The sequence below is a fragment of the Phoca vitulina genome, unplaced genomic scaffold, assembly GCF_004348235.1.
Source record: "Phoca vitulina isolate PV1807 unplaced genomic scaffold, GSC_HSeal_1.0 scaffold41, whole genome shotgun sequence".
NCBI lineage: Eukaryota > Metazoa > Chordata > Mammalia > Carnivora > Phocidae > Phoca > Phoca vitulina.
In genome coordinates, this window is record NW_022589744.1 from 5,462,082 (window position 1) to 5,488,720 (window position 26,639).

Below are 26,639 nucleotides of genomic sequence, written 5' to 3' on the forward strand. Positions count from 1 at the left end.
TCTGCTCGTGAAAATGTGACAAATAAAATAGAATGTTAAAATAGGATTCGTTCCGTCTCCATTTCTGCTGTGGCCCCAAAGGCCAAGAAGAAAACGGTAGGTGCCAACCACTGGCCAAGCAGGTCCCAATAAAGTGCTGGACGCGTGGGCAGGACTAGCACAGGGGGTGGTCCAAAGTCATTCTTGCAAACCCACTCCCTGGGGAAGAGGGTGCTTGGCTCTCTCTTAAGCTAAGAAAGGAGTTTTATGAGTCACTCAGAGGGCTTGACTTGTGCAGTCAGAGTGAGAGGGAAAGAACCAGAAGAAAGCTGAGATCAGGTAAAGCCACGCAACAGAGAGGAGAGGAAAAAGGGCAGGGCTGTCTAACTGGGGCAAGGATGCCAGGGTCTGAAGGGTCTACACAGAAGGGAGCTGGTGCACAGTCATTTGACTCTTGCCCCAGCAACGGGGGATGTGATCACAGCCGAGATGTGGACCATGGGATGCATTCCTCATGCAGCCGGCTGGAGGAGACTCGTGGTCCCTTCTGACCAAGGAAGGGACCAGAAGGCCCCAAGAATCCAAGAAAACCCCAGCTAAGGAAGAGCCCGCAGGTGAATCCCAGCAAGCACCATAACCGATGCTTTTTTGTGTCTGTCAGTTAAGAACTTCCTGCCTCACCAGCCCACCCCTCCAGGAGCCACGGGCTACATGGTAAGTGGGGAAGAAGAAAAGCAGAGCAAGACAGGAAAGAGAGAAGAAGCTGCCCCCCTTCCCCAACCTGGCTCAGTTCAAGTGGAGGAGAGAAGGAACTTTACCTCTGGATGAAGTTCTGAGTTTTGCTCATTACACTAACATCTGAACTGCATGCGAACGGAGCTACATTGAGATGGTTCTTGTCACTGACAGTGCTTGGAGGATTTATTAACTGGAAAGGATCAGGAAAGTTATGGGACTTGCCAGAACTTTCATCCAGGGTTGGAAAACCAAACTAACTCACAGTGTAGGTTTACAGGGAGAGGTGGGTGGGAATGAGTGGTGGATAAAGTTGTTTCCTTCTTGCACCCTGTAAAGTTCTGAACAGGCAAAAAGTTTTATATGTATCATTGCATTTTGTGTGTCTTCAAATAACCCTATGAAGACGGTCGAGTTAGCAGCCCCAAGCTCGAAGATGAAGGAATTGAGGAGCTGTCCCACACTGGGAAGGGGCAGGGTAGGGGTAATCCTGCGTCTGCCAGTGACCCGTAGATCTGACTTCCCCAGCTTGCCTCTGAGCAATAACAGACTTCCATGAGAGAATCAGCTGCACTCTTAGCACCTCACCTGGGGTTTGGTATTCATTCTGAATGAAGGCAAAGCCGCCCAGCCACGGAATAGAGAGGAGCTGCACTTTGTAGATACTGACCAAAGATTTGGCCAAACACAAACGGATCAGCCACTCCCAGCTTCTCTTGCCCCACCTCCTACTTTCTCCCCTTTTCCACCACACACTTTCCACTTCCTCCACCAAGACTGTGTAATAATGGGGGAAAGACTAATTTCCACCAATATCCGTCCTACCCATCTTCCTTCCTACTGTTGGAACCTCCAGAAGCTTAGCTAGTGACAAGCTGGCCTAACAGGAGGCTACATTTCCCAGCATCCTTTTGGCTAGGTGTGGCCACGTGAACAAGTACAGACCAATGGGATGCGAGTGGAAAAGGCAGCTACTACTTCTAGATTGTGAACTCAAGACCCCACCACTTTCTCTTTTCCTATTGTCTCTCTGAGCGTGAACATGGATGTGGGGGCCGTGAACCAGCTTCAATCACTACTCCAGGCTGGTGGTTCCCAACCTTGTCTGGACATGGGAATCATCTGGGAAAGTCTCTTTAAAAATCTTGATGCCAAGTCTCCACCTCCAGAGACTCTGACTTGATTGGATTGGGTGTGGCCTGAGCATCGAGATCTTTCAAGGTTCCAGCAGATTCTAATATCCAGACAAGGTGAATAAGCATGCCAATGACTAAGGGTTGGGTGGAAGCCCTTAGATTTCCTCTCTTCCCTGGAATCTGCTCACCATAGTCTGCCTCCCACCTTTGGGCAATTATGTGACAGAGTCAAAAACTCCTTCATGTTCAAACCCCTTCCTTCCTTCTGGGGTCTCTTTGTTACTGCACTTGAGTCTGGACCTCACCTAATCCAATCGGCAAATCCTGTAGCCTCCAGTAGTTGATGCTGAAGGATCCAGGTGGGCTTGGTTTCTCTTTAGAACACTGGGGGCTTAAGAATGGAGCCCCATTGCTGTAGGGTGCAAGTCTGGGCACACTGGCTGCTGGTAGACTAAAGGTCTGGATTGCTTTGCCTGTAATCTCATTTTAGACCAGCTTTGCAAATAAAGACATCAAATGAATTGACCCACTCGCCTTCCAAGAAAGATCCAGCCCATTCTGTGTACTCTCTGGAAGAAAAGTTTCCTCACCCCTGAATGAGTGACTCTTGAGCCCCAAGGAGTAGATTCCATAGAATGTAAAATGAGATGCTCTTTCAGTATGAAATCATCTGGGTCTCCCTGCATGGTCAGCAAGTCCAGGTTTTGGCCGTGAACCTAGCCACCGTTCATCTCCAGAAGTATCAGGACAGATGACTCAGTAGCCGCAGGATTTATGGGCTCAATAAGGTAAGTTGTCCAATGTTCAAAGCAAGTGAGGGGCTCTGATCTACTAATTGAAATCTGATGAAGCTGGGGATTAAGGGGACGGGCATGATGAGTGGTTTGGCAACCCATTTGAATTTCTTTTTCCTATGAGAACTTTCCATGCAACTTTTAAGAAATGTTTTTGTTTTGTTTTGTTTTGTTTTTCTTACCATGTAGCCCTTAATCTCAACTCACTGTTTAATCCAATCATAATCCCAGCAGGACCCCTTCAGCTAACACTTCAGGGCTCTGAGCAGAAACCAATGACAAGGGGCACATGGCCAGCAGCACAGGGCCTAACCTGTAACCTCTATTCTAGGATTTCTCAGCAGGGGCACTTGATATTTTGGACAAGATCATCTTTTGTTGTGGCTGGGTAGGGGACTATCCTGTGCTTTGTGGAATTTTAGCAGCATCCCTGCCCTCTACCCACTGGATGCCGGTAGCATTCCCCGCACCAGTCTTGACACCCAAAAATGTCTCGAGACACTGCTCAGTGTCCACTGGGGGCAAAGCTGTCCCTGGTTGAGAACCACCGATCAAGATGAGTTCCAGGAGGCCAGGAGTCTTACCCACAGTTGCAACCCCAGGGCCTAGCACAGTGCCTGGCACATAGTAGGTGCTCAACAAATACTTGTTGAGTAACGACTGGGAGAAGAGGGTGGGGGCACCACCTCCAGGGGAGCCTACTGGATTACATGCAGCCGACAGGAACATGCATGCTCAGGTCTCCTGCCGCAGGGAGCATGTGGACCGAGGGCCACCAGTGTGTCCGTGCCAGGGCCAACATCTCCCTAGGGGTCACCATCCAGTGACCTTGCATGTGGAGATCTTAAGGCAGAACCATTCCTGCCAGACATAGGACCCCTCCAATGTGACTTTGCCTCAGGGACACCCCAGTGGCGTGGCCAAAACTTTCTTGGAACTACACTGCCATCTGAGACTCTCCCTACCCGCTCCTCCTTCCCCAGAGGCCAGCCCTGCACATGGTCCAAAGGCCCTCACCCTCTTCTTCTCTAGCTCCCACTCTTTATCCTTCATAGCTATTTCCCCAAAAAAATCCCTTGCCCATCTAATCCCATCTTGTTTCTACTTCTTGGTGGATCCGAACAACACACCTGGCATTCTAGAAAGATGCTTTTCCCCAGCACCCCCTTCCTGAATGGTGCCACACTCTGGGGAGCTCCGTTGATAAAAGTGACATGCACAAACCAATTTAGACAGGGAGGGAGTTCTTGAAAGTGACTCAGTGTCCCTTTGTCCCTAAAACCAAAGAAGAAATGAGTTTAACACATAAACTCATAAGTAACAGCTCCTAACTAATAAAACCAGACACACCTAACATTCCAATCCAAAAGACTCTTACAAGTTAACCTTTTATCGGTTTTAAGGCAGCAAGTAAAGTCTTCTGGTCCACATGCCTTTCTTCTGCCCAAGGGAGGGAAGGTCAGGAGGAAGGGTAGGAATTGGCCATCGGGACCCCAGCCAGCGCACACCTCCCCATAATCCATCCCATCTTGTCTCTCTGGCCCCCAAATGTGATCGTAATGGCCTTTGGTTCGAGAGCAAGCATGCCCATGGTCCCCTCTGGCGGAGTCTGCCAGGAGCGTCTTCTTGGTCCAGGGCCCCTGGCTCAGCTAGCTTTCGCCTCGGCCAGGCTCTCCCAGGGGCAGATGACCTCCTTTTCTATGGCCTGGTCACCCGATTCTCCTGTCCCGGCGTCCTCTGAGTCCATCAGGCAGGTCCCACTCTGCATAGGCACATCCATTTTGATCTGGAAAAAGCTTCAGGCACAAAAGGAAAGCAAGTGCATAGGGACAGGAAGGACACCAAATCCTCACCTTACCCTGACATCCCCAGAGAAGGGTGACTCGCAGGTGTATTTGCCAAAAGCTTTGTGTGCAGCAAATGGCTCAGTGGATCTCTGTAACTGGCAGTAGTGAGGGACTCATATCTTTCTGCTGAATTAAGGCTGAATCAAAAGATGCTTTATCTTCATTTTTGAGGGGCTTGAATTTTTATGGTTTTGGTGAGTTCAGGATGTCCCTTTAGGACATGCCTGCACTTAATCCTCAATCTAGTTAGACTGTCTTCTGATGAAGAGGTAGCCCCTGAGCAAAGAGCCTCTTAAAAGCCCCAAGCCCGTGTGTGTGGCATGGCAGTGGCCGCAAAGCTAGAACATTCCCTGAGCACGGTTAGTTGGGAAGAATCGATAAACAGGCTCACCCTCGATCCTCACCCACCCTCCTCCTGCCCCAACTGACAGAGGCAGCAGAGAAGTAATCACCTCTGCCCCCTGCTGTCCCCCAAGCACACTGCGAGGCAGAGGCCAGGGATACTCAGGTATCCATGGCAACCTGAGACCTCTGCAGGGAGCGTTCCTCACACCAGGCAAGGCCAAACACAGGAGCAGTTTGCCTGGTGCAGGGATACCCCTGACTGTCTCCCCAAAACCAAATAAAGGTGGGGGCTGATTCTTGGTTTTGCATTGTTTACAACTTTCCTTTCTCCCACTGGTCCGGGAGCTATCGAGCGCCCCTCAGAGTGTTCTGCATCCGGTAAGGTGCCTCAGGGCACGTGGGGTTCTCAGAAATCAGGCTTGTGGCACCACCCAAAATGGAGTCGAGAGGGCCACCTGTCGGAAGAGACTGGGTACTGTGGTTTTCACAGGAACGACTGTAGAAGCAGGGATCCCTGCGAGCCCCTCTGGGAGTCTGCAGGTGGATGCAGGGGTGGGGGTGGCGAGGCGAGGGCACCTCAGACAGGGAGGGGACTGGAGCCCCCACCCCCTATGGTTCCCACGGCCGCCACTGACTTCCTGCCCTTTAAAGGTGCAATGGGTTCGTTAGACTAACGTTCAGGGGATGAGGCAGGGTGGGGGCGGCACAGAGGGGGGAACAAGATGGAAAAGAAAGACACAGGTTCCTTTTCTTTCTCAGGAAGCAGGGGAGGACAACGCCGAGTTTCTGGAAACTATCCAGAGGCTAAGTAGCCTGCTTTCGTGTCTGCTAGCCTAGAATCCTCATTACCCAACCCACCAGCCCCCAGCCCCCATGTTCAAGCCACACAGCCCCGGTACCCACCACAGACATACATGCACACACATGCACACTCACGTGCCCACCGATATATGTGCACACACACATACACACACAGGCAAATGTGCAAACGTGCATGCTCACACAGAAACGCGCGTGCACACCCACAGACATGTGCACACATGCACACACAGGACATATGTACACACACGCACGCACGCACACATAGCACAATCCCTTCTGCTTCTTACTTCGCTACTCTCCTGGATTTCAGTCGTGGCAGCTGCTGGCCCACATCCCCCAGGGGCTGCACCTTCCCGTGGGACACAGCGGGGCACTTGGGCGAGAGCCTGGCAAAGACGGGGGAAGCTAAACAGCCCCGTCTCAGAAACCTGCTGAAGGACAGAGCCATGCGGGCCTTGGGCGGGGCCTTGGGCTGGGGCCGGGGCCAGGGGTGCTCGGCGGCCGAGACCTCGCTCCTGTCAGTGTCGGAGGGCCCTGGGCAGGCACTGGATCCGCTGGCCTCCCCCTTCTGCTCAGAGCTCTCCAAGGCCACCCTAATGGGCGAGGGGCAGATGGCGCTGCTGGGCCTCCGGATGAAGCGGCCCGGTGAGGGGAAGGGCCTCCTGGGGGAGCGGCAGGACGGGGAGAAGGGGCTGGAAGGAGAAGGGGGCACGCAGGTCCCGGTGTACACGGCCAGGTGAGGGCTGGGAGCAGTGTGCTGGCCCGGCTGCAGGAAAGGAAAGAGAGAGCTCAGAGTGAGTGGTGTGGGCTGATGGACGGGGCCCTCTGCTAAGTTAGCCCAAATGGCACAGCCACACACAGGCCTCCTGCCAAGGGGCCTGCCGGTCCCCGAGCCCTGGCCACGGTGCCCAGAGCTGGGCAGTTGCATCCCAGACTGACCTTCCTCTGGGCCTGGAGTGCTGGGGCGTGGCCAGGCTGGATTTCCAATTGCCCCTCAACTCCCGTCCCCCAGCGAACAATGCTTAGGACCCACCACATGCCATGTCATCCCTCCTCTATCCCTGGTTCCCAGCCTGAGGACTGGAGGCATCTAGACACGTGTAACAGAGCAGTGGAGGTGATACCAGAAGACCCTCGTGTGCCCCACTGACTCTGCCAGGCTTGAGACCACCTGCCTGGTCCTGAGGCCCGGCTCATGTCCCACTGGCCATCCCTTGGGAATGGTCCAGCCCTGGCACTGGCCCGTGCCTCCTGCAGCAGAGCAGGGTGGCCGCAAAGAAAGCCTGAATGTGGAGCCTGGACATGTCAGCAGAAAAGGGAAAGACTCTCAACCTCCCTGGGCTCCCGCAACCCCGGAGTCAAGGAGCAGGGAGGCAGGAATGCTGGGCCAGGCAGTTTTCCTGCAAAGACGCCCAAAAGAGCTTTGTCTGAGCTGACAAAGTTAAAACTGGAATTTTCAGGGAAGCTCTCTGCTGTCCCTTCTCTTTCCTCCACAGATGGGCCTCCAAGGGCCCATCAGCCCAGTTTGTCGGGCCCCCTCCTGAAGGCCAGCTGTGGCCTCACACCACACCGAAACCCAGCTAGAGGGTGTGCTGGTCCTGGCGGGGAAGGGGCACCCTCTGGGACAGTTGGGCCGAAACTGCCTCTGACTTCAGTGAACAAAAAACCCTCTTGGAACCTGGCACGGCCACACAGACGCCCGGCTTAGAGAAGCCTGCTTGCCCCGGGGGCCGGAGCACTGCCCCAGGGCCCCAAAAGGGCAGCTCCAGGCACTGAACTGGAGGCTGCTGGCTTCCTTGGGGTGTGGCCTGATTTCCAGGTCACCTGAGTGAGCCGATCCCAACCTGAAGAGGAAAGGGCAGGCATAGCCACGGATAGTTTTTGGAGGAAAAGAAAAGCCAGGAGGCCACAGAAGTCTTTGCCACGGGGCGGGGCAGGGGAACGATCTCCATTCTCCCCCACCAGCTCCCTGAAGCTCCAGCTCCATTCCATCCTGAAACAGCAGCTGGGAGTCGCTGATTCTGTTCCTCTGATCCGAAACCCACAGGCCAACCAACCAGAGCCAGGGCCCAGACCTGGGGCCCCAGGGCAAACAAACTCATCGTAACTGGCATCGTTCATATGCAGTGATAATTAGCAAATACGAGGTTCTGGGCTGAGCACTTTTCATGGATCATTGCACTTCCTTCCTGGAGCCACTCGGTGAGGTGACCAACTCTCATTATGCCCATTTTACAGATGAGAAAACTAATGCTTCGAAAGCGAGCCCCAAGGACAGGCCATTGGGGACGGTGGGGCAGGCTTGGAAACCAGGCTCATGGGCTGCAGAGTTCGCACGTGTAACAGCGAGTCGCACGTCCCAAGGGGGGCCTGCGTATCAGCCCACCTCAGAATCACCCCGGGTGTCTGCTGCAAGTGCAGATCCTGGCCCCAGCCAGACCCACTGAAGGAGACTCTCAGGGGGTACAACTGAGGGAAAGCATCTTCTACCAGACACCCAAGGTCACAGTTTTGTTATCATGCCCAGTGAGTTTGAGGAGCCCTGCACTGTGCTTCTAACACTGTCCTTCTATGGGAACAAGGGTCTCCACTTAGGACACAGTTTGCAGACAAGAATAACAATAAAGTGGAGGGGCGCCTGGGTGGCACATTCGGTTTGAGCGTCTAACTCCTGGTTTCCCCTCAGGTTGTGATCTCAGGGTCCTGGGATCGAGCCCCGCATGGGGCTCCCTGCTCGGCGGGGAGGCTGCTTCTCCCTCTGCTTCTGCCCCTCCCCCTGCTCACATACTCTCTCTCTCGCTCTCTAAAATAAATAAATTTTTTTTTTAAAAAAAGAACAACAACAAAGGGGAAAGCTTGCTCTAATTAAGGGTTCAGGAGACAACGGTGAGGTGAAAAGAGTATGACCCTATCACTTATTAAGCATCTACTATGTGCTAGGTAATCTATGTATCTGTAACTCCCCCATTTTAGAGAACAGAAATTTGAGGCCCAGAGGGGTTCATCGCCCTCCCGAGGCTCCCACAACCACCAGGGACTGTGGTATGTAGACTGCTACGTGGCCCCTACATTCTGCCCCTGTCTGCCAGGGTTGGTGTGAACTGTAAATGTCACATGACAGCCATTCCGTGGCCAGGCTACGTGCTATGGCATCGGTGACATTAACAAAGGATCATCTGAGCGAGCCTGACCTCATCACATGAACCCTTCAGATCTGAGTCTAGAGGCCAGAGACAGACGTCAGAGAGGTTGGAAGCACGACAGGAATTCAATGAAGGAGAAATTCTCTGTTATTGGCTTTGAAGGTGGAAGGGGGACACCTGGAGAGGGACTGGGGAAGTTTCTAGGAGCTGAGTACAGCCGACAGCTAACAGTCAGCAAAAAAAAACAGGGGCCTTCAATCCTACAATGAGACACTGAATCTCACCAACATCTCAATGAGCTTGGAACAGACTCTTCCCAAGAGCCCCCAGATAGGAACATGACAGCCAGGCATGACCTTGAGTGGGAGACCATGAGCAGAGGACCCAGCCCAGCCTCACTTGGCCAACTGTGAGCTGATAAACAGCTGGGTCCGTGCTACTTTGTTACACAGCAATAGATAACTAACACAGCACCTAATGAGAATTCGATCCCAGGAGTGTGTAACCCCAGAGCCCCTGCTCTGTCTACTGATCCATATGGCCATCCCATTGCCTGTGGGACTCAGATAGGACCTGGGGTCCTGCAGAGTGGGCTGAAATACCAAAACTAGGAGACAGGCTTGTTAAGAGAGATAGAGTGGCAATAAATTGAGGACACCCCACCTCCGGTTCATTACCTTGAATCCCACTTTCTCAGAATCTGTGATGAACGCGTTATCACCCCCACTTTACAGATAAGAAAACTGAGGCTCATGGAGATGACAACTTGACCAAGATCGTACAGTTTATGACAGGATGGGCCATTCCATTTACCTCCCTCCACCCCAAGTCTGTGCCCTCCTCCTCATCCCACACCTCCCTCAGCACTTTCTTTTCCTGGATGAATGACAGGACAGGTGAGGACGTAGCCACTGTCCTGCTTGACTTACCTGGCCCGAGAAGGTCCTTTCTTCTGGGCAAGTAGTTATTAGCCCCATTGGCCCCCACCGCTTGAAGCAGGACGCCTTTTTGCACCCATCCCACCATGACTCCGGCCCTTCCCCCAGAGACCTAGCCCCGCCCCTCCAGCCCATGCCACACCCACCACGGGTGGGAGGCAGCAAAGCAGCGGCATGCAAGGCACGTGGCAAAGAAACGTGACACGCAGAGACACAGTGAAGCTCTGAGAGCTCGGTTTGTTTTGTCTTGTGCTGCTGTTTTATTATGCAAGGAGCCAGCAGAAGGGGAGAGGAGCGTGAAATGGAGTGGGTACGTTGACACGAGAACACGATCACAGGCTTTTCGATGGAAGGCAAAGCAGGCGGTGCAAAGAGATGCGATTCATTTTCTGCCTAGAAACTGGCTGAGAATTTGAGGGAGACCTCGTGGCCACCTGGGCTCCCACGTCCTGTGAGCCACACTCAGGTTCAGCATGCAGTGTTCGCGGCGCCCCCTCCGGTCCCTCCTCGCTCTCCCTTTCCCCACTGCCTCCAAAAGCCAATAAGCAAAGTGGGCTCCCTGGAGAAAAATCCACAGGTGTGAACACATCATTCTTCCTACCTACCATCTCGTTTGGCACAGCCCAGCACAAGACCTTCCCTTACTGTAGCCATGAAACTTGGAACCAAAGGACGGACCAGTAACCGCACTGTTGCTGGTCAGCCCTTCACAGACAGAGGACATGACATCAATGCTCACTCTCCTCCCTTCAAATATCTCCTAATGGCCGCTGGAGAGCGGGGAGAGCCAAACTGCAAGACTCAGAAAGGAGAGAATTAAAATGGTTTAGGGAAACAAAGCTGTAAACACACCTCAGGAAATGCCCTAAATAACAAAGAATAATGAATCACTGTAAGGGACCGCACTGACAGATGCAAGAAAGCCCAAGCTTACTCTGAGACCATATGCTACTAAGGATGGTGGTGATGGTAGTGGTGATGATGATGGTGATGGTGGGATAGTGGTGATGGTGACGGTGGTGATGATGATGATGGTGATAGTGGTGATGGTGGTGATGATGATGATGGTGATAGTGGTGATGGTGATGGTGGTGATGATGATGATGGTTATGGTGGTGATGGTGTTGGTGATGATGGTGATAGTGATGATGGTGATAGTGGTGATGATGGTGGTGATGGTGGTGATGATGGTGGTGATGGTGTTGATGATGGTGATGGTGATGATGATGGTAGTGATGGTGGTGATGATGATGATGGTTATGGTGGTGGTGGTGTTGATGATGGTGATGGTGATGATGATGGTAGTGATAGTGGTGATGGTGGTGATGATGATGGTGGTGGTGGTGATGGTGGTGATGATGATGATGGTTATGGTGGTGATGATGGTGGTGACGATGATGGTAGTGATGGTGGTGATGATGATGGTGGTGATGATGATGGTTATGGTGGTGATGATGGGGGTAGTGGTGGTGGTGATGGTGATGGTAGTGATGATGGTGATGGTGGTGATGATGGTTATGGTGGTGACGATGGTGGTGATGATGGGGGTAGTGGTGGTGGTGATGATGCTTATGGTGGTGATAACTGTGGTGGTCATGATGGCAGTGGTGATGGTGATGATGGTGGTGGTGATGACAGTGATGTGAGGAGGAGGATGGTGAGGATGATGATGATGGTGACAGTGATAACGGTTGTGACACTGATAACAGCAGGTAGCATTTATTGAGCACTTATTATGTGCCAGGCATTATCCGATGTATTCTACCTATTGTCCCTACCCATTGTATTACCACAACCCTCACAAGAAGAACAGTCCTCTCTCTAAAAATCAAGCTTGAAAATGCAATTCTACAAAGGAAATCCTGGTACTTTACCCCATAGTTTATATTCTAGCATAAGATATACACCACCATGGGTAGAGAAACTCAAGCTATTTAAAATATGGCATTAAGGAATTAAGATGGTGCCTAAGTACACAGATAACATAGAATATCATAATCATTTAAATATATCAATAATAGTGTCCAAACAAATACTATTTTTGAGGCTATTTGAGATTTGAACAGACCTCCCGGGGCTGCTGTTATGTCTGCCAACAGAAACAAAGTTAGCAGGAGAGCCGCAGCTGACACTCTTAGGAAGCCTCAAAACTGGTAGGGCCCTGTGGCTCCTTTATGACCAAACATGAGAACGTGCTGGTGGAGTCCCCCTCAGTCCTCCAGGCCAGACAGACGATCCTCTCCCATCTCTGTGCTCTCCTGGGGTGTGGTACGCCACCCCAGCCTCGATCCCACTCTGCTTCAGCTGCAGCCATCTGTATGAGCCCCTCAAGGGCAGAGAACCTCTCGTCCATTTTTGTATCTGCCATAGGACCCCTCACTGGTTCTTACATAGAATAGGTGTTTAGGAAACACTCATGGGACGGAACTGTTGCCATCCAGGAGTGAAGCCCTTTATCTCCTGCCTTCCTTCAGATGGGCAGTGTCACAATACTTATTTATACATTTATCCCATAAGCATGATAACCAACTTTAGTTACATGCCTGTGCCTCTCATTAGACGGTGGGATCATTGTGTCTCTGACACTGAGAAGGTTTCCATTGATATGTGTGGTGTCCCTACCATGTGCCTGATACAGAGCCTTTGGTAGTCGGCTGAAGGATGGGAGACCTGTCAGGCAGATACATCTCACATGTGGGGAGTGGGATGGCGGATGGTTGAGTCAAAGATGAACACGACATAGTTTGTAATGTGAAGAATTCACGATGCCTTTGACACCCCACCATGCCCACCACCGTTGTGCCGGGCATGTGATCTCAGCTCATGGGGGGTAACTAGAAGGGGTAGTGATATATATCTCTGATTTCATGCTTCTCCAGCTTCCCCAGGAAAGTAGGACAAACAGGAGAGCCAGGTAAACATCCTCCCCAGGAGTCTGAGGACAAAGCCTAAACCTGCCACAGTCGAGCATGAAATGTCATTGATGTCTCAATTTTTATCTTAAAAAATTCATGTCCATGTTGCATTCTAATTCATAATATATTCATGATTATTTTAATGCAAAAATTGAAAATTACCTGTTTCATCCCATTCCAAATCTTCAAGTAAAATGGAGGCCCCCGGCTGGGTACCCTCCTGGAACTCACAAAGTCTGTTTCAAGAAGGAAGAATCTGGTCCCAACCCCTCACTTCACGAATCAGGAAGCGGAGACAATAAGTGACTTGTTCAAGACCACACGGCTAGTGGTAGAACCGGAGACTGAGAGGCTGTCTCCAAACCCATGGCTCTTTCCCTTCCTTCCTCCCTCCCTTCCTTCCTTCTTCCATTCATTCACATGAGACATGGTTCTGCAGAACCCGGCAGGCCTCAGGCATTAGGCTCCAAGCGATGAGACATGGCCCCACCTCATGTCACTCAATATATAATGGCCATTAACAAAAATTTCTGCTTGGGGTGCCCTCCCTGAGTTGGAGGACTCCGACATTCTTTAAAAGAAAGATGACCAAAGCATACCTCTGGTTGCCCTTCCAGAGTATAAGCTAGTCTACAACTAGGGAAAATGGAGAGAGTAATGGGATCATTTTGCTAACACAAAACCAAGAGCCACAAACTCCTTATGATGACCTAAAAAGTCCCCGATGACCTGGCCTTGCCCACCTCTCTAAGCTCATGCTGAACCATTTCTCCTGCACCCACGAGGCTCCATTTGCCTGGCCCTACAGTTCACTCGAAGCCGCTTCCCCCCAGTGGGCCTTTACGCCTGCGGTCCCCCCTCTGCCTGGAAAGTTTTCCCTGCCTGCCCACATGCTTTGTATGGCCCACTTTTTCTCATCCTCTTATCTGTCACTAAGAGAGGCCTCCCTAGTGGACGCAACCCCCCTCTTCCCTATCATGGCACCATCTCCATTTCTTTCTAACACCTGGTAAAGGTTTTACCACATCTTTGGGTTGTCGATTACAACCATGGCCCTGATTCTTTATCCCTTCCTCTCTCCACATCTTTTGCAACAAGACTTTAAAATTTCTCTCACTAAAGAGACAGAGTCTATTTCCTCACCCCTTGATTCTAGGCTGGCTTTGTAACCTGATTTGCCCAAGAACATGAGGTAGAAGACCATGCACCGGTTTGAAGCCTACACCTCAAGACTCTTACGCATTTCCACTCACTCCTTTGCAATTCCACCACCACCATAGATCATGCCGAGGCCAAGCTGTTGGAGGACGGGAGACATGAGAAGCAGAGAAGAATCATTCCACTCATCCCAGCTCGGGTTCCCACAGACCAAGCCCCCAGGCAGGGGAGTGACCTCCAAGATCAACAGAGCCAAACAGATAACCCTAAAGCCATGAGCAATAAATACTGATTATTGTATGCCGCTCTAGCTTTGTGGTTGTCAGCAAAGGTACTGATATGGTCGGCTTCATTATTGTTTGTCAGTCCTGGTCTATAAGCTCCATGAGATGGAGACCATGTCCATTGTATTCACCAATGCCTGGTGCATAGTGGATACTCAGTATATGTGTCTTTTTGCTGTGCAGTGTTGGTCCCTTGCTCGCTGACTTGTTCTAGCTCCTTTGCGTTCTTACACAGGTGTTATGAGGTGAGGCTAACTTCAAGAATTCTCTTGTAGTCCTCTCATGGTCAGAGTTGGAACTGTCCTCTCCCTCCACACTGACCCCAGGGCTGACCTAGGCTACAACTACACAGGAGGGACGCACCAACATCTAGAAAATATCCGAAAGAGTATTATCTTTGACCGTAACTCATCTTGAAAAGGTCCGATATCTACCCTCTCTCTTCCCATGAATGAAGACATCAGTGCCTTTCCTTTATCCAAACTGATGCTCCTCAGAAGGTCACTTCCCCTTGACTGCCCTGGAGGCTTCCGGCCTGAGTTCTTCATCCCTACCAGCTACATATTCCCCTAGCAGGTATCGGGGGATGGGGAGACAAAAGGGAAGGACCTTCCATAACCGTGACCAAGAACAAGCTCACCAGCAACGTCTTAGCAGGGCCTCTCCATGAAGGTATAACAGGGGAGTCCAGGGGACGTGCATCTCTAGGGGAACCTGCAGCTAGTCCCTCGGAGGGATCCCAGACTGCTTTAGAAGCAGAGTCTCAATTGGAGAGGTGGTGTTTGGAGCTTCATTAAACTATTTGAAACTGATGTACCTGAAAGAACGATGACTTGAGGGAGGAGGGGGGGCCTTCTCGTTCATTCTCTAAAGCAAATGGTGGCACACAAAGCAGCCTGTTTTCTCTATGCTCCCGCTACAAGAACCCCCACAGTGAGACAGGCGGTCACACAGCCACTGAGTCAGGTGACCTCCCCCCACCACTGCCGACCCTGTCCCTTCGTGAGCTGGAGCGGGAGAATGAGCTCTAGTTGCCGAGGCATTGGGAAATCCACCATGAAGGAGGTCAGGGGAATATGGGATGAACCTGGTTGCCCCACTAACGGGAAATCGCATCCTCTAGACTCCAACCGACCCTGCCTTTCTCTGCTCGCCTCTCCCAAATGCACACCCCCACCCCCAGGAACTGCAGATTTATTTAGGAGGTAGTTCTCTTTTGAGTTGGCTCCTACGGTCCAGCTTGCTCATGACCTGGGTGATGTCCACTGTGCTGGCAGCTTCTCGAGCCTTGGCTTCTTCTTCCAGCTGCCTCAGGATGACGGGGCTCGGGCTGGAGCGCAGGTGGCGCCGCATAAACGGGAGGCTGGAGCTGGAAGGAAGGACAGGGCCGCAGTTGGTGGAAAGCTGCCCAGCTCGCCCAGCAGGGACACGGTAGCCCCTAGGGGGACACGGAGCTGCAGGACCAGAATCTGGGCTTGTTCCCTCATTTTCCCAGTGAGCCCCAAGGGCGGGGGGGACCTCAGGGGCATGTTCAACCTTAGCTCTTTCTCCTCCTTTGGAGGATGGACCAGATGAGTACCAGCTGCCATCACATTTCCGGCTAGGCCCAAGGAGGACTGCCTGTGGTGGCGATAACATACCTTCTAGAATGTTTAGAAATCAATGTGTCAGCTTAACCTCCCATGGGCTCTTCCTGAAAGAAGGGGGCAAGGGGAGTTTGATATTGGAAGCCCAAGGGTTCTGGCCTCAGGGGGAGCTGGAGCATTTGTTTTCAAAAGCCAAGGATCTAGGAAGGAGGGAGAGAGCTGGGCTGTCCAAGAGGTTGAGGCGGGGCCCGCAGAGAAAGGGGGAAGAGGCCTAGAGAGGGCTGGGGGGCTGGTGGTGCTGGGTGCATGCACCGGATGAGTCAGAACCTCGAAAGAAGTCAAACATGGGCTCTTGGGACCCAACTCTGTCCACCACGGCCTTGGGCACCAGGACAAAGCTCCGGGTGTCTGAGTGATGCAGGCAATGGGGAGCAGCTGAGCCACCCACATGCCTGGAAAACAAGCACTTCAGCAGCAATGGGGGACTTAAAACCTAGGACCTCCCCAAAGCCCTGGACTACAAAAGCCCAGAGAATTCTTGGATCTACCCTAGGGAAGAAGAAGAAGAAGAGGGCTCCCCTACCAGTAAATCAGGCCTGAACTTGGGTCTCCCACCAGCCCTGCCAAGGGGGAGCTTGGAGCTCAATTTAACTTGTTCTAGAGAAATTAAGGTTCACATGTTGCCTGCCACCCTCGAGCCTTGGGACAAACTCACACCCACCACCATCCCCACATATTTACAGGCTGAGCTTCCCTCAGTAGGAGAGCATTCGCACGTGTCTTCTTACTCACAGGGACATTCTCAGACCACAGTTCCCCAACCAAAGCCAAGTGGTGCAGCTGGGGCCTCTCGCCAGGCACCCGGGGTGCTCCAGAAAAGATCCCAGCTGATTTCTCAGGTCTGCCCCAACTGAGAAAATATCTGGAGAGAGAAATACGAGACTCTCCTTCCTTCCCTACTACTTTCTGGCAGAACTTCTGGAGCGATTACGCCCCTTTCTTGGGGCTTAAAGGAGAAGGTTTCAAGCTCCCAGGGATGCTGAACTCCCTTCCTTCCCTGGTAAACCTAGAAGAAAAATAGCACCACAGAGACCTCCTTTCTCTCCTTTTTATAACAGTGCCTTTATCCTCAAGAATGAAACCAAGTTGGGTTTTTTTTTTTTTAAGCTCCTTTGATAAAAGCTCCGGTCCAATCACCCCTCTTTTGAATTGACTGGCGATGCTGGAAAAGGGCCCAGCGTGAGCTGAGCTGGCAAACAGGGGAACATTTACTAACCATGGGGGGACAGGCCACATGCTAGCGCTGGGAAAACCTCCACCAAAGTCCCATGTCTTTGTTCAAGCTGTCATTTGGTTCCTCTTTGGAATCCTCAGTCCCTACAGAGTTTTCTTTTTCCTCCCCAGAAAAGAGTTCCGACTGCCCCTCAGAACATTTCATCCTTTGCCCATGGGTTCGGCCAGCTGGGACGATCCACATCTCCAATGAGGAAGGTGAGCACGAGCCAGTTAATGGGGGACTCGCTAAAAGGTGGTCCCTGGGGTCAACAAGGACACTTAGGATGTCAGTGTTCATCTCCCCCATGAGTCGGCTGTTTTTCTTGGGAGTGGAGTCTGCTATGCTCTCTAAGGTCTTAGGACTTTCCAAGGATACAAGGATGTGGCTAACTTAATTCCCACAGAGCAGTTCCAAGGTGAGGAAGTGCAGCAATTAACAAACCAGTGAGATGCTTCTGTTTGCGCTGGGGTCACGATCAGTGGGATAATCAGCACTTTTTCAAACCCGTGTCAGGGTCACAAAACTTTACTCGCAGTAATTACTAAGGAAATCTTGCTAGGGTATTATGAAGCCAACAAGGCAATCCTACCCCTAAGAAATCCTTCCCGGTCCCCGGGATTTCCATCAAGCACATATCTCCATCATGGCTATTTGGCTGAAAAAGACCCTCCCTTCCCTGTAAACAAAGCGGCAGGCAACCAGCAAATTATAGGTCTCTCCACTTGCCTTCTCTTGGTGGTTCCCTGAGGTTCAATAGCTTTGGCCAGCATTTCCTTATAGATTGGAGATTTTAAGTAGCGAGCATAAGAATCCTAGGGGGAACAAGAGAGAAATGGTAATTAAGAGAGGGGAAGTGTCAAGTCAAACTACTATGCTTGTAGTGTTCGAGTCCTCCCTGGGCACCGAGATGGCAAAGTTCAGGGAATCCGTATCCTTGTGTGAAAGGCATTCAGATGTGTGTCTAAAGCAACGGTTCTCCAGCGTGGTCCCCGGACCGGCAGCGTCAAATTCACTGGCAAATTGTTAGAAGTGCACGTCTTCAGGCTCACCCAGGCCTCCGAAATCAGAAATTCCCAGGTTGGGACCATCGGAGTCTTCACAAGCCTCCTGTGGATTCTGCGGTACTTTGGCTGCACTGTGGTCCATAATCCCCCACACTAAAATCCACCTTGGAGGTCTTCCGTGAGGTAAGCAGGAGATGACAGGACACCCGTATCTCACCGCCCCCCCCCAGTACCTCCTTCCAAAAAAAAATGAGCTGCCATGAGCATGGAACCCACTTCGAAGCCCACAAACATCCCCCTTTTTGCCCTGAATTTAGGTATCAAAGCAAGAGAATTTAAAAAAAAAAAAAAAAAAAAGACCAAGAGTCAGGTTTCTCTTGTGTGGGTCTTTCCTGGGACGTTGGGCAGGTTCAGAGAAGTCACTTCATGAATGCTTGTCACTTCCAAGTCAACTCAAAACTCTCGTTCTAACAAATACGGGACAATGTCCACAGCAACAACCCAGAGACTGAGAGTTTTTTAAGTTTATTGAAACAGTCCCATTCTAAAGACTAAATGGTGGCTAAAAGTTATGAGAACCAGGACAGAGTCTGGGAGTGGGGATTATGGATCACTGGGTCACATTGAGTTTATTGCCATAGGACACAGCCTATAGCCACACAGAGTCTGCTAAGCATATACATCGTTCTTAAGTTACCCACGACTCCATTTCATTCTGCCAAGTATCTGGCTTCCCTGGGTGTCTCTGTGGACGGTTGTATAAAACCACATCTTTAAGAATCAAAACGTATGTTAAAATACCCGAAGGAAGACCATTATTATGGGAACCATAATTCACAGGAAGGTCTTGCAAGGCAAACAGAGAAACGCCACTGATGGAAAGCAAGTGGAGAAAAGTGGCTAATCTGACTGGGTGAAAATTCTAAACTATTACATATCTTAGAAGCAAAGTAAAAATATTTCTTTATAACACAGTATATATCAAAACTAAATAAAAAATACATAATTAAGGGACGCTAATAAAAATTTGCCACTCAAACAAACCGTCATCACATAATGAAAGTTTCTAGAGATAGTTTACCATAAGAGGAATAAGTAGTAATGCGAAGTTAAAGCAACTGAAGAAAGTCTTATTTCTTTCTTTAAGATTTGTTTATTTATTTGAGAGAGAAAAAGAGAGTGCAAGCAGGGGGAGGGGCAGAGGAAGAGGGAAAGAGAGAATCTCAAACAGATTCCCCACTGAGTGCAGAACTCCATGTGGGGGCCCGATCCCATGACCCTGAGGTCCTGACATGAGCCAAAATCAAGAGTCAGTTGCCCAATCGACTGAGCCAGCCAGGCACCCCCTGAACAAAGTCTTATTATGACACCAAATAAGAACCAAACTAGGCAACCTCTCTTAGGCCAAGGCTGAGCCCCAAATTCTGTTTCTTAAGAAAGAGACTGATTTTTGTCTCAGGTTTTGGTTTTTTTTTTAACAATTTCCTAAAACTTCCCACCATGTTCACTTTTTATTAATAACCCAGAAAGGCTACCTGAATCCCCGCTCGGTTTTACCATAATCACACCATATTTGTCTCTTTCACATACTAAACGCCCCACCCCCACCCCCAACCTGTGATATTTCCTTCGGGCCGGGGCCACCGGAACTGCCACCATTCACAGTTCAAGGGTAGAGACTAAGAGGTCAGCCTTCGGAGGCAGGAAGACACAGTTTGACCCCCGACTCCACCCCCGAGGAGACTCTGGACAAACTAGACTCTGGAGAAGCAAGTCCTGTCCCATGGGTGGTCCTTCATACAAAGTCCCATGCTTTGCACCATGACTACCACTCCCAAGCCCTCGGGAAATAAGAGCTATTCCAGCAGCGTCTCATTACCAATGACAGGGGTACCTGGACCACTATCGCCAGGTGACAGCCCCTAAGGACACACAGAGCAACTGTCAGTGGTCCCCGCCCCCACCCCAGCCGCCGAGGCCGGAGGCCCAGGGAGGTTCCAGACCAGTGGTTGTGGGGAAGAGCACACTGACAATCCTGCACCCCGACACCAGCAAAGCGGAAGCCACACGGCATCTCCCTGTGTTCCCATATCTAAAGACTCTTCCAGGTCCCTGAGAAGGGAAGGGCTTCCTGGCCCCAGACCAGCGTCCACGCAGAGCCCACCTACCTTCTTCATGAGCATGTAGATGTGCGTTTGCGCCGCATCCAGCACGTAACGATGGGGATGCCGCAGGCCCTTGACGGTGATGTCCATGGTTTTGCCATCTATGTTGATCCACCGTCTCGCCCCCGGGGCCAAGAAGAGCCTGGAGCGGGGAGCAAAGTGTCAGCCAGCAGCTCAACCGAGCTGGCTAATGAAAGTTCACGGCCGCCTGGGAGGGAGGGATCGCCGTGACTCGGGTCACCCGGAATGAGGCGGGTCCCCGGGAATGAAAGCAGGCCTTTTTTTAGGAGACACTGAAGAGTCCGAACAGGTTGTCAAGCGACATTTCGTAGAAGCAAGACAACAGTCATGCCAGGTTTCAGAAGGTGAATACCGAACTCTGGTGTTCCTAACCCGTAGGAGAGGGAGCAGAATGTTGGCGGGGCAACACCAGCCATTAGAATAAAGAACCCAATTTCCAACTTAATGCCTTCTGCCTCATTGACGAGGATTTGGGGCCCACCTGGAACCAGGCCGAGACACCTCCAAACAGGTGTTCCACGCCTTCTGCTTCCCTTGGCCCAGTCTAGATGTATTTAGAAATGTCTAGGTTTTTTTTTTTTTTTTTCAAGTAATCTTTACACCCAACGTGGGGCTCAAACTCGCTGACCCCAGATCAAGAGCTGCCAACAGAGCCAGCCAGGCGCTCTAGAGGTAGTCAGAAACGAATCCCACACGCTGAGTCAGGAGGCAGTACACAGTCCCAGCACCCCGGGGGTGGAGGACCGCGGCATCCTTGCAGATGGCCCCGGTGAGAACGCAAACTCAGCCGCACGGCTCCCCAGCGTTTCCCGTTCTGACTTGTTTCAGGATTAGAAATCCGTGAACATTTTGCCACACTGCGAAGCTGTACATTAAAATTTTGGAATTCAGATGAAGATGACATATCGGGGGAGCCTGGGGAGAAAGGAAGCTGATAGAAAGTTGGAGGCAGCAGGGTTTTTTATAGGGGATCTTTGGAGTTAGGAGTCGTGTGTGTGTGTGTGTGTGTTGTGGTGTGCGAGGCAGTCGGGCACGACTGTTCTGAGCATGGGTGTCACAGGACCTTCCTGGAAGGACAAGCCCACCTGCACCCCGCCTTCCCTCTGTGCATGCAGCCACTCCCTGCGGGAGGAGGTGGGCACATTCCTGAGAAAGTGCAAGAACCTCCAAGTATGAGGAGTGAGCCCTCAGCTCTTCCCTTCGGGGTTTTTGGCGCCTTCCCGCAAGTTGCAGTGGCCCATTCTGAGTCGGTCAGAAGGACCCCAGAGGTGCAAAGGGGTGAGTGCTCAGGCCCACATCTCAACAGCTCTGTAGCTCAGCAGCACTGGGGGTCTCCTCACCCCTCCCCTTCCTCCCCACCCGGCCAGAAGAGGCAGGTCTGGCCCTTTGAACTGGAACCTCGGGTTCGTGGGTAACATAGAGGGCAATTTCGGGGAGAAGCAGGCCTGGAGTGGAACAGACTCACTGCTACACTGAGTTAGTGGGGTCTAGAACCATTACATGCAAAATAAGAAATGGGCCTACATTTGTACCTCAAGCTGGGTGCATGGTCCCAGAGACTTGGGGAAGCTCCCTCCCCTTATGGTCTTCGCTTCCCTAAGATGGCTGGGGATGGGAGGTGTTCCTACCCCGCCTGTTGTCCCTCTCCTCACTCTCAAACATGCACACACGCACACCCCTCTCAGGACATTGAAGGGGGCTTAGTCAAAAACAAAGCACCGCACTGTAACTCAGGGCAGCTTGCTTGAACTCCTGAGCATATTCCCGTCGGAGCAGGGCAATGACATCACGTGCTTCCCCAGACTTTCTGGGGGAGGAAGCTGCAAGCCTTAGCAGGGAGGTATCTATCGATAGCACGGCAGGTGTAGCGACTGAGGCCGACACCAGGAATGTGGTCCCTCCCATTCCATCTCAAACTCCAGTGCAATGGGGTGGCCCACGGGGAGGCTCTCCCAACCATCTGGCTAGTCCTCACTTGTAAATCTCCTCTGCTTTCTCCTTGACCTTGGACTGATCTCCGTACTTCAGATCTTCACAGGCTTCCCAGAATCCCAGATTCTCCCCTGCACGGGAAGGAGGGGTCCACGCAGATGAAAGCCAGGCAGGAAACATGGCAGGAGAAGAAAAGAGGAAAGAAGAGAGATGGGTCAGCTGAGGCCGATTCAGTCCCCGCAGCCCAGGGAGCATCTCCCCTCTGCAGAACAAGCCAGGGCACCCTGTGAGGCTGGACAGAACACCCGTCAAGAGAAGGAGCCACGTCTTACTTCCAGAGCCTGGGAGAACATTGTTAACCCCGGGATTGCCCCACGCGTGGTCTCTGAAATGAACCAGACTGGAGCCCACCACGTCTGCAGCCGTATGCGTCTACTGTGCTTGCGGGCCCTTCCCGGGCGATGCGCAGGTCGGAGCTCATAGCAACCCCCTCGGACTGTCCCAGCCTCCCCTGTCCTGGAGTTTGGCTGGAGCAAAGCCTGCTCGAACAAGTTAGCATAGGATAGGCTTGTGAACAAGTCCTGCTTGCTACCCAATAGGCCTTCTTCACAAAGGCCCCTGTTGACTTTGCTCATGTTCGGTGAGTGCACACGACTTCTGCCTCCCTTGTGTGCACAGACCCCTGCTCGACAGCCCCCCGCGGGGCATATTCCAGCCAGGGGTCCTTACAGAGAGGCTGCTCCAGGAGCAACACTGACCGACTGACTCTCGGGGAAGGCCCGGCGCTGGGGGACTTCACAGAGGGTCACCAGAGCCACAGAGACTCAGCTCCTCTGGGCCCAGGAGGAAAGCCAGTCTCCTCTCGAGCCCTCCCTTCCTTTCAACTCAGTTCTCCACGGCACCCCCAGGGGGTGTGAGCACTTGGGTACAATCATCCCAGGTGGTCACTTTTGCCTGAGAAAATAAAGATGATCACACCAGCGGGACAGCGAGGGCTGCCTGTGAGTGTGCGCACGTGTGTGTTGTACGTGCATACATGTGTGCATGCGTGTAAATCACGGCATGCTGTGGGTGGGGACACAGACAAGAGCTCCTCCTCCTCTCTTTTCACAGCATTTGCTGGAAAGCTCCCGGGTGCGTCGGAATGGAAAAAGCAGCACAATTCTCAACTAGTGGACGTCTGTCCCATTGCTCTAGAGAGGTCCTTCCTCTTCAACATGAACTTCAGGGTGTTCTTAGGACTGAGATCATGGGCAGGAGTAGACAGACCAGCGATGTTTTTAAGTGACAGCCAATCAGTCTCATGTCAAGTGCGATGTAGACCGCCTTACCCATGCAAAAGACAAGCCGTTGCTTAAGGTTAAAATTAAATGAGCAATTATTCACAATAGCCAAAGGTGGGAGCAAAAATGTCCATCAGCAGATGAACAGATAACCAAAACGTGGCATATACATACAATGGAATATGATTCAGCCTTAAAAAGGAATAAAATTCTAACACAGGCTACAATATGGATGAACCTTGAAGGCATTATGCTAAGTGAAATAAGCCAGTCCAAAGGGACAAAAAAGATATGTTATATGATTCCACTTCTATAAGGTACCTAACATAGAGAAATTCATAGAGACAGAGGGGTGAATGGGGGTCGCTGGGAGCTGGGGGGTGGAGAGAATGGGGAGTTGGTGCTTCATGGGGACAGAGTTTCATTCGGGGAAGATAAAAAGCTCTGGAGATGGATGGTGGTGAGGGAACACAGCAAGGTGAACATACTGACCACCACCGAACCATACATTTAAAAATGGTTAAAATGATAAATTTTATGTGATGAATATTTTATTACCATAAAATATTAGGGGTGCCTGGGTGGCTCAGTCATTAAGCGTCTGCCTTCAGCTCAGGTCATGATCCCAGGGTCCTGGGATCGAGCCCCGCATCAGGCTCCCTGCTCAGCAGGAACCCTGCTTCTCCCTCTCCCACTCCCCCTGCTTGTGTACCCTCCCTCGCTATGTCGCTCTTTGTCAAATAAATAAATAAAATCTTTAAAAAAAAATAAACGAGCACACAAAAATGTGTGCGTGAATGTGCAAAGCAGCATTAATCACCAGAGCCGAAAAGTCTAAACAACCCAAAGGGCCACCAAAGTATGAATGGATAAACGAAACACGGTCTATCCATACGATGGGATATTACCTTAAATACTCTGATAGGGATGAATCCTGGAAACACTATGTTGTGTGAAAGAAGACAAAAAGCCACACATCGCATGATTCCATTTATATGAAATGTCCAGAATGGGTATATCCATTAAGAAAGACAATAAATTAGTGGTCACCTAGGACTGGCGGGGGAGGGGGAAAGCGGGGGGGAGGGGGAGAGGAAGAGGAAGAGAGAGGAAGAGGGAATGGCTTTTAATGGGTAAGGGGTTTCTTTATGAGGTGGTAAGAAATGGTCTACAATTATATAGTGATGATGGTTGTGCAGCTTTGCGAATACACTAAAAACCATGGAACTGTACACTTTAAAAGGGTTACAGCATGTGAATTACATGGTACGTGTATTTATGGTATGCGAAGTAGATCTCAATTTTTTTAATGTTATTTAAATGAGAAAACTCACAATTCGGGAATCTCTTAAAGAGATCACCAGAAATACTATTTTAATAACACAGGGAAATCTTTTCAAGGGATTCTCACTGTTAACCAAGCCCTGGGTGGGGTAAGCCCAGGTGCAGTGTGTCATTTCGCCACTAGATGGCACCCTAGCCTCTTCTTCTAGAGTTGCTTCCGGGCCCTCGCTAAAAGCACTTGCCTTTCCCATCATCTATTCTGGGTTTTATCATATCATGGCAGTTAGGCTTGATTAGAGAGAAGGATTGTCAGGAATCCATATTATAATGTAATGTGCTGCATCAGGCAGTCAAACAGGCTAATGGCGTGTCCCCTGGGATTAGTTTCAGGCGAAACCCCATAGACAAATGGGTCTTGGGAGGAAGCGGCTGAGAATGGAGGTTCAAATATGATGATGCTCTGCAGGGCTGGGGATTCAGTAAGCAAATGAACAAATCCCATATAAAAGCACATCTGCAAAGCAAAAGAGAAGCCACCTGAATGCTCAGCCTGATGAAATTGGTCTTAATCGTGCCTTTAATTTTCAAGTTACAAGTGCCTCCCTACCATGCTGAGACACCCGGAGATGGAGTATAAAATGGGGCCCCCCCATCCCACTAAGACCGGCACGCTCCTAAGGCCCTGTGTGTAGGCAGCAGAGCGGGAGCTGAGACAGTGGTTCTCAATCACAGCCACATATGAGAATCACCTGGGGTGTTCTCGCACCTGCGGAGATTGCGCCCCAAACCAATTTTAAAAAGGAGCATCTGGAGATGGGATCTTGGCAGATGTTTTTAAAATACCCCCAGGTGAACTGAATGCACAACCTGGGCAGAGAAGCGCTGAGCTGAAGGAAACCGGGCTGCTAGACAAAAAGGGAAAGTTTGCACTTAGCAGCAGGGGACGCGGGACTCTTGGACCGGTGACCCCAGAATCAGCGTGAGGAAGTGAGAACAGCTGGAGGGGACGGAGCCCTTGCAGAAGCGAGTCATGCTGCATTAGCTGCATGGATTTCGTCTGTGGATCCAAGCCCCCAGCCCCACCCCCGCCCCACCCCGACTGTGGGGCCTCTTGGAACAGATGGAAAGGACATGTCCAAGAAGAGCACACAGCAGCAGAGCTGGGAAAACATCTACCGAGAAATCCTCGAAACCCTATACCAGACAGGACAGGAGTGTTTCTAAAAGCAAAAAACTGTATTAAAAAATCAAAAGACCCACCACTGAATTCTTTCTTGAGAAAGTACTGGAAGCTCTGTCGGCCCTTGGGGTCTCGGATCAATTCACTGAAGTTGAAGGCCCATCGTTCCACCCGCATCTTGGTTGGGATTTCTACCCTGCAAGGATGATGATTTGTAAATGCACCAGACACTCAATTCAAGGCACAGGCCCCCACTAAGCTCACAAGTCCCATGGCCCAGGGCTCAACCCAGTCCTCCCCCCTCAATCCCTGCACAGACAGACAATCCACATAATCACTTGCTAGGAACATGCAGCCTCAGATAAGTCCCCTGGGACTCATCTGGAAAGCTGGTACCCCAGAGGTAAGAAGGATGCTCACAGCGAACAGCCTCACACTCCGGCCGGCTCCCTTCTTCTTCAGGGCAAAGGAACACAGATGCCCCCCCTCCAAGGCCTGTGGAGACTGGCCAGCAGAGGGTCGGTCAGGCTACCCCACCAGACCAGAAGAAAATTCCAGAGCAGCACCAGTGATGGGTGCTGGGGTCACTGCCACCCCGCCCCACGCCCCTTCACTACGGGAGCACGGGTGCATCTAGGAGGAGTCGATGATTCTTCCTGTACCTGCCCGCAGGCCCCGAGCCCCAGGCAGACCCTACTGTCACCGAGGCACCCTCCCTCAGAGCCCGATCCAAGACGCAAGTCCCAAACCACTTCCCTGTTAGAAAAGGTCTCGATGCTCCCGGGTAGGACACTGGAGCACAGCTGGCTGAG

The 26,639-nt window shown here is 51.3% G+C and overlaps 1 protein-coding gene across 2 annotated transcripts in view; it reads right to left on the reverse strand.

Annotated features, from left to right (window-relative positions):
• Positions 1–3,684: 3,684 nt before the first annotated feature.
• The window catches only part of RGS9 (regulator of G protein signaling 9), a 65,193-nt gene continuing 42,238 nt past the window's right edge, over positions 3,685–26,639 (reverse strand). For both annotated transcript variants that reach the window (XM_032429709.1, XM_032429708.1), the window contains exons 13-19: positions 25,908–26,023; positions 22,124–22,211; positions 20,131–20,269; positions 17,685–17,770; positions 15,348–15,465; positions 5,946–6,424; positions 3,685–4,440 (exon numbers count right to left, since the gene is read on the reverse strand). In XM_032429709.1, coding sequence (XP_032285600.1) covers positions 4,290–4,440; positions 5,946–6,424; positions 15,348–15,465; positions 17,685–17,770; positions 20,131–20,269; positions 22,124–22,211; positions 25,908–26,023 — 1,177 coding nt within the window. In that variant the 3' untranslated portion in view covers positions 3,685–4,289. The remainder of the gene's footprint in view (positions 4,441–5,945; positions 6,425–15,347; positions 15,466–17,684; positions 17,771–20,130; positions 20,270–22,123; positions 22,212–25,907; positions 26,024–26,639) is intronic.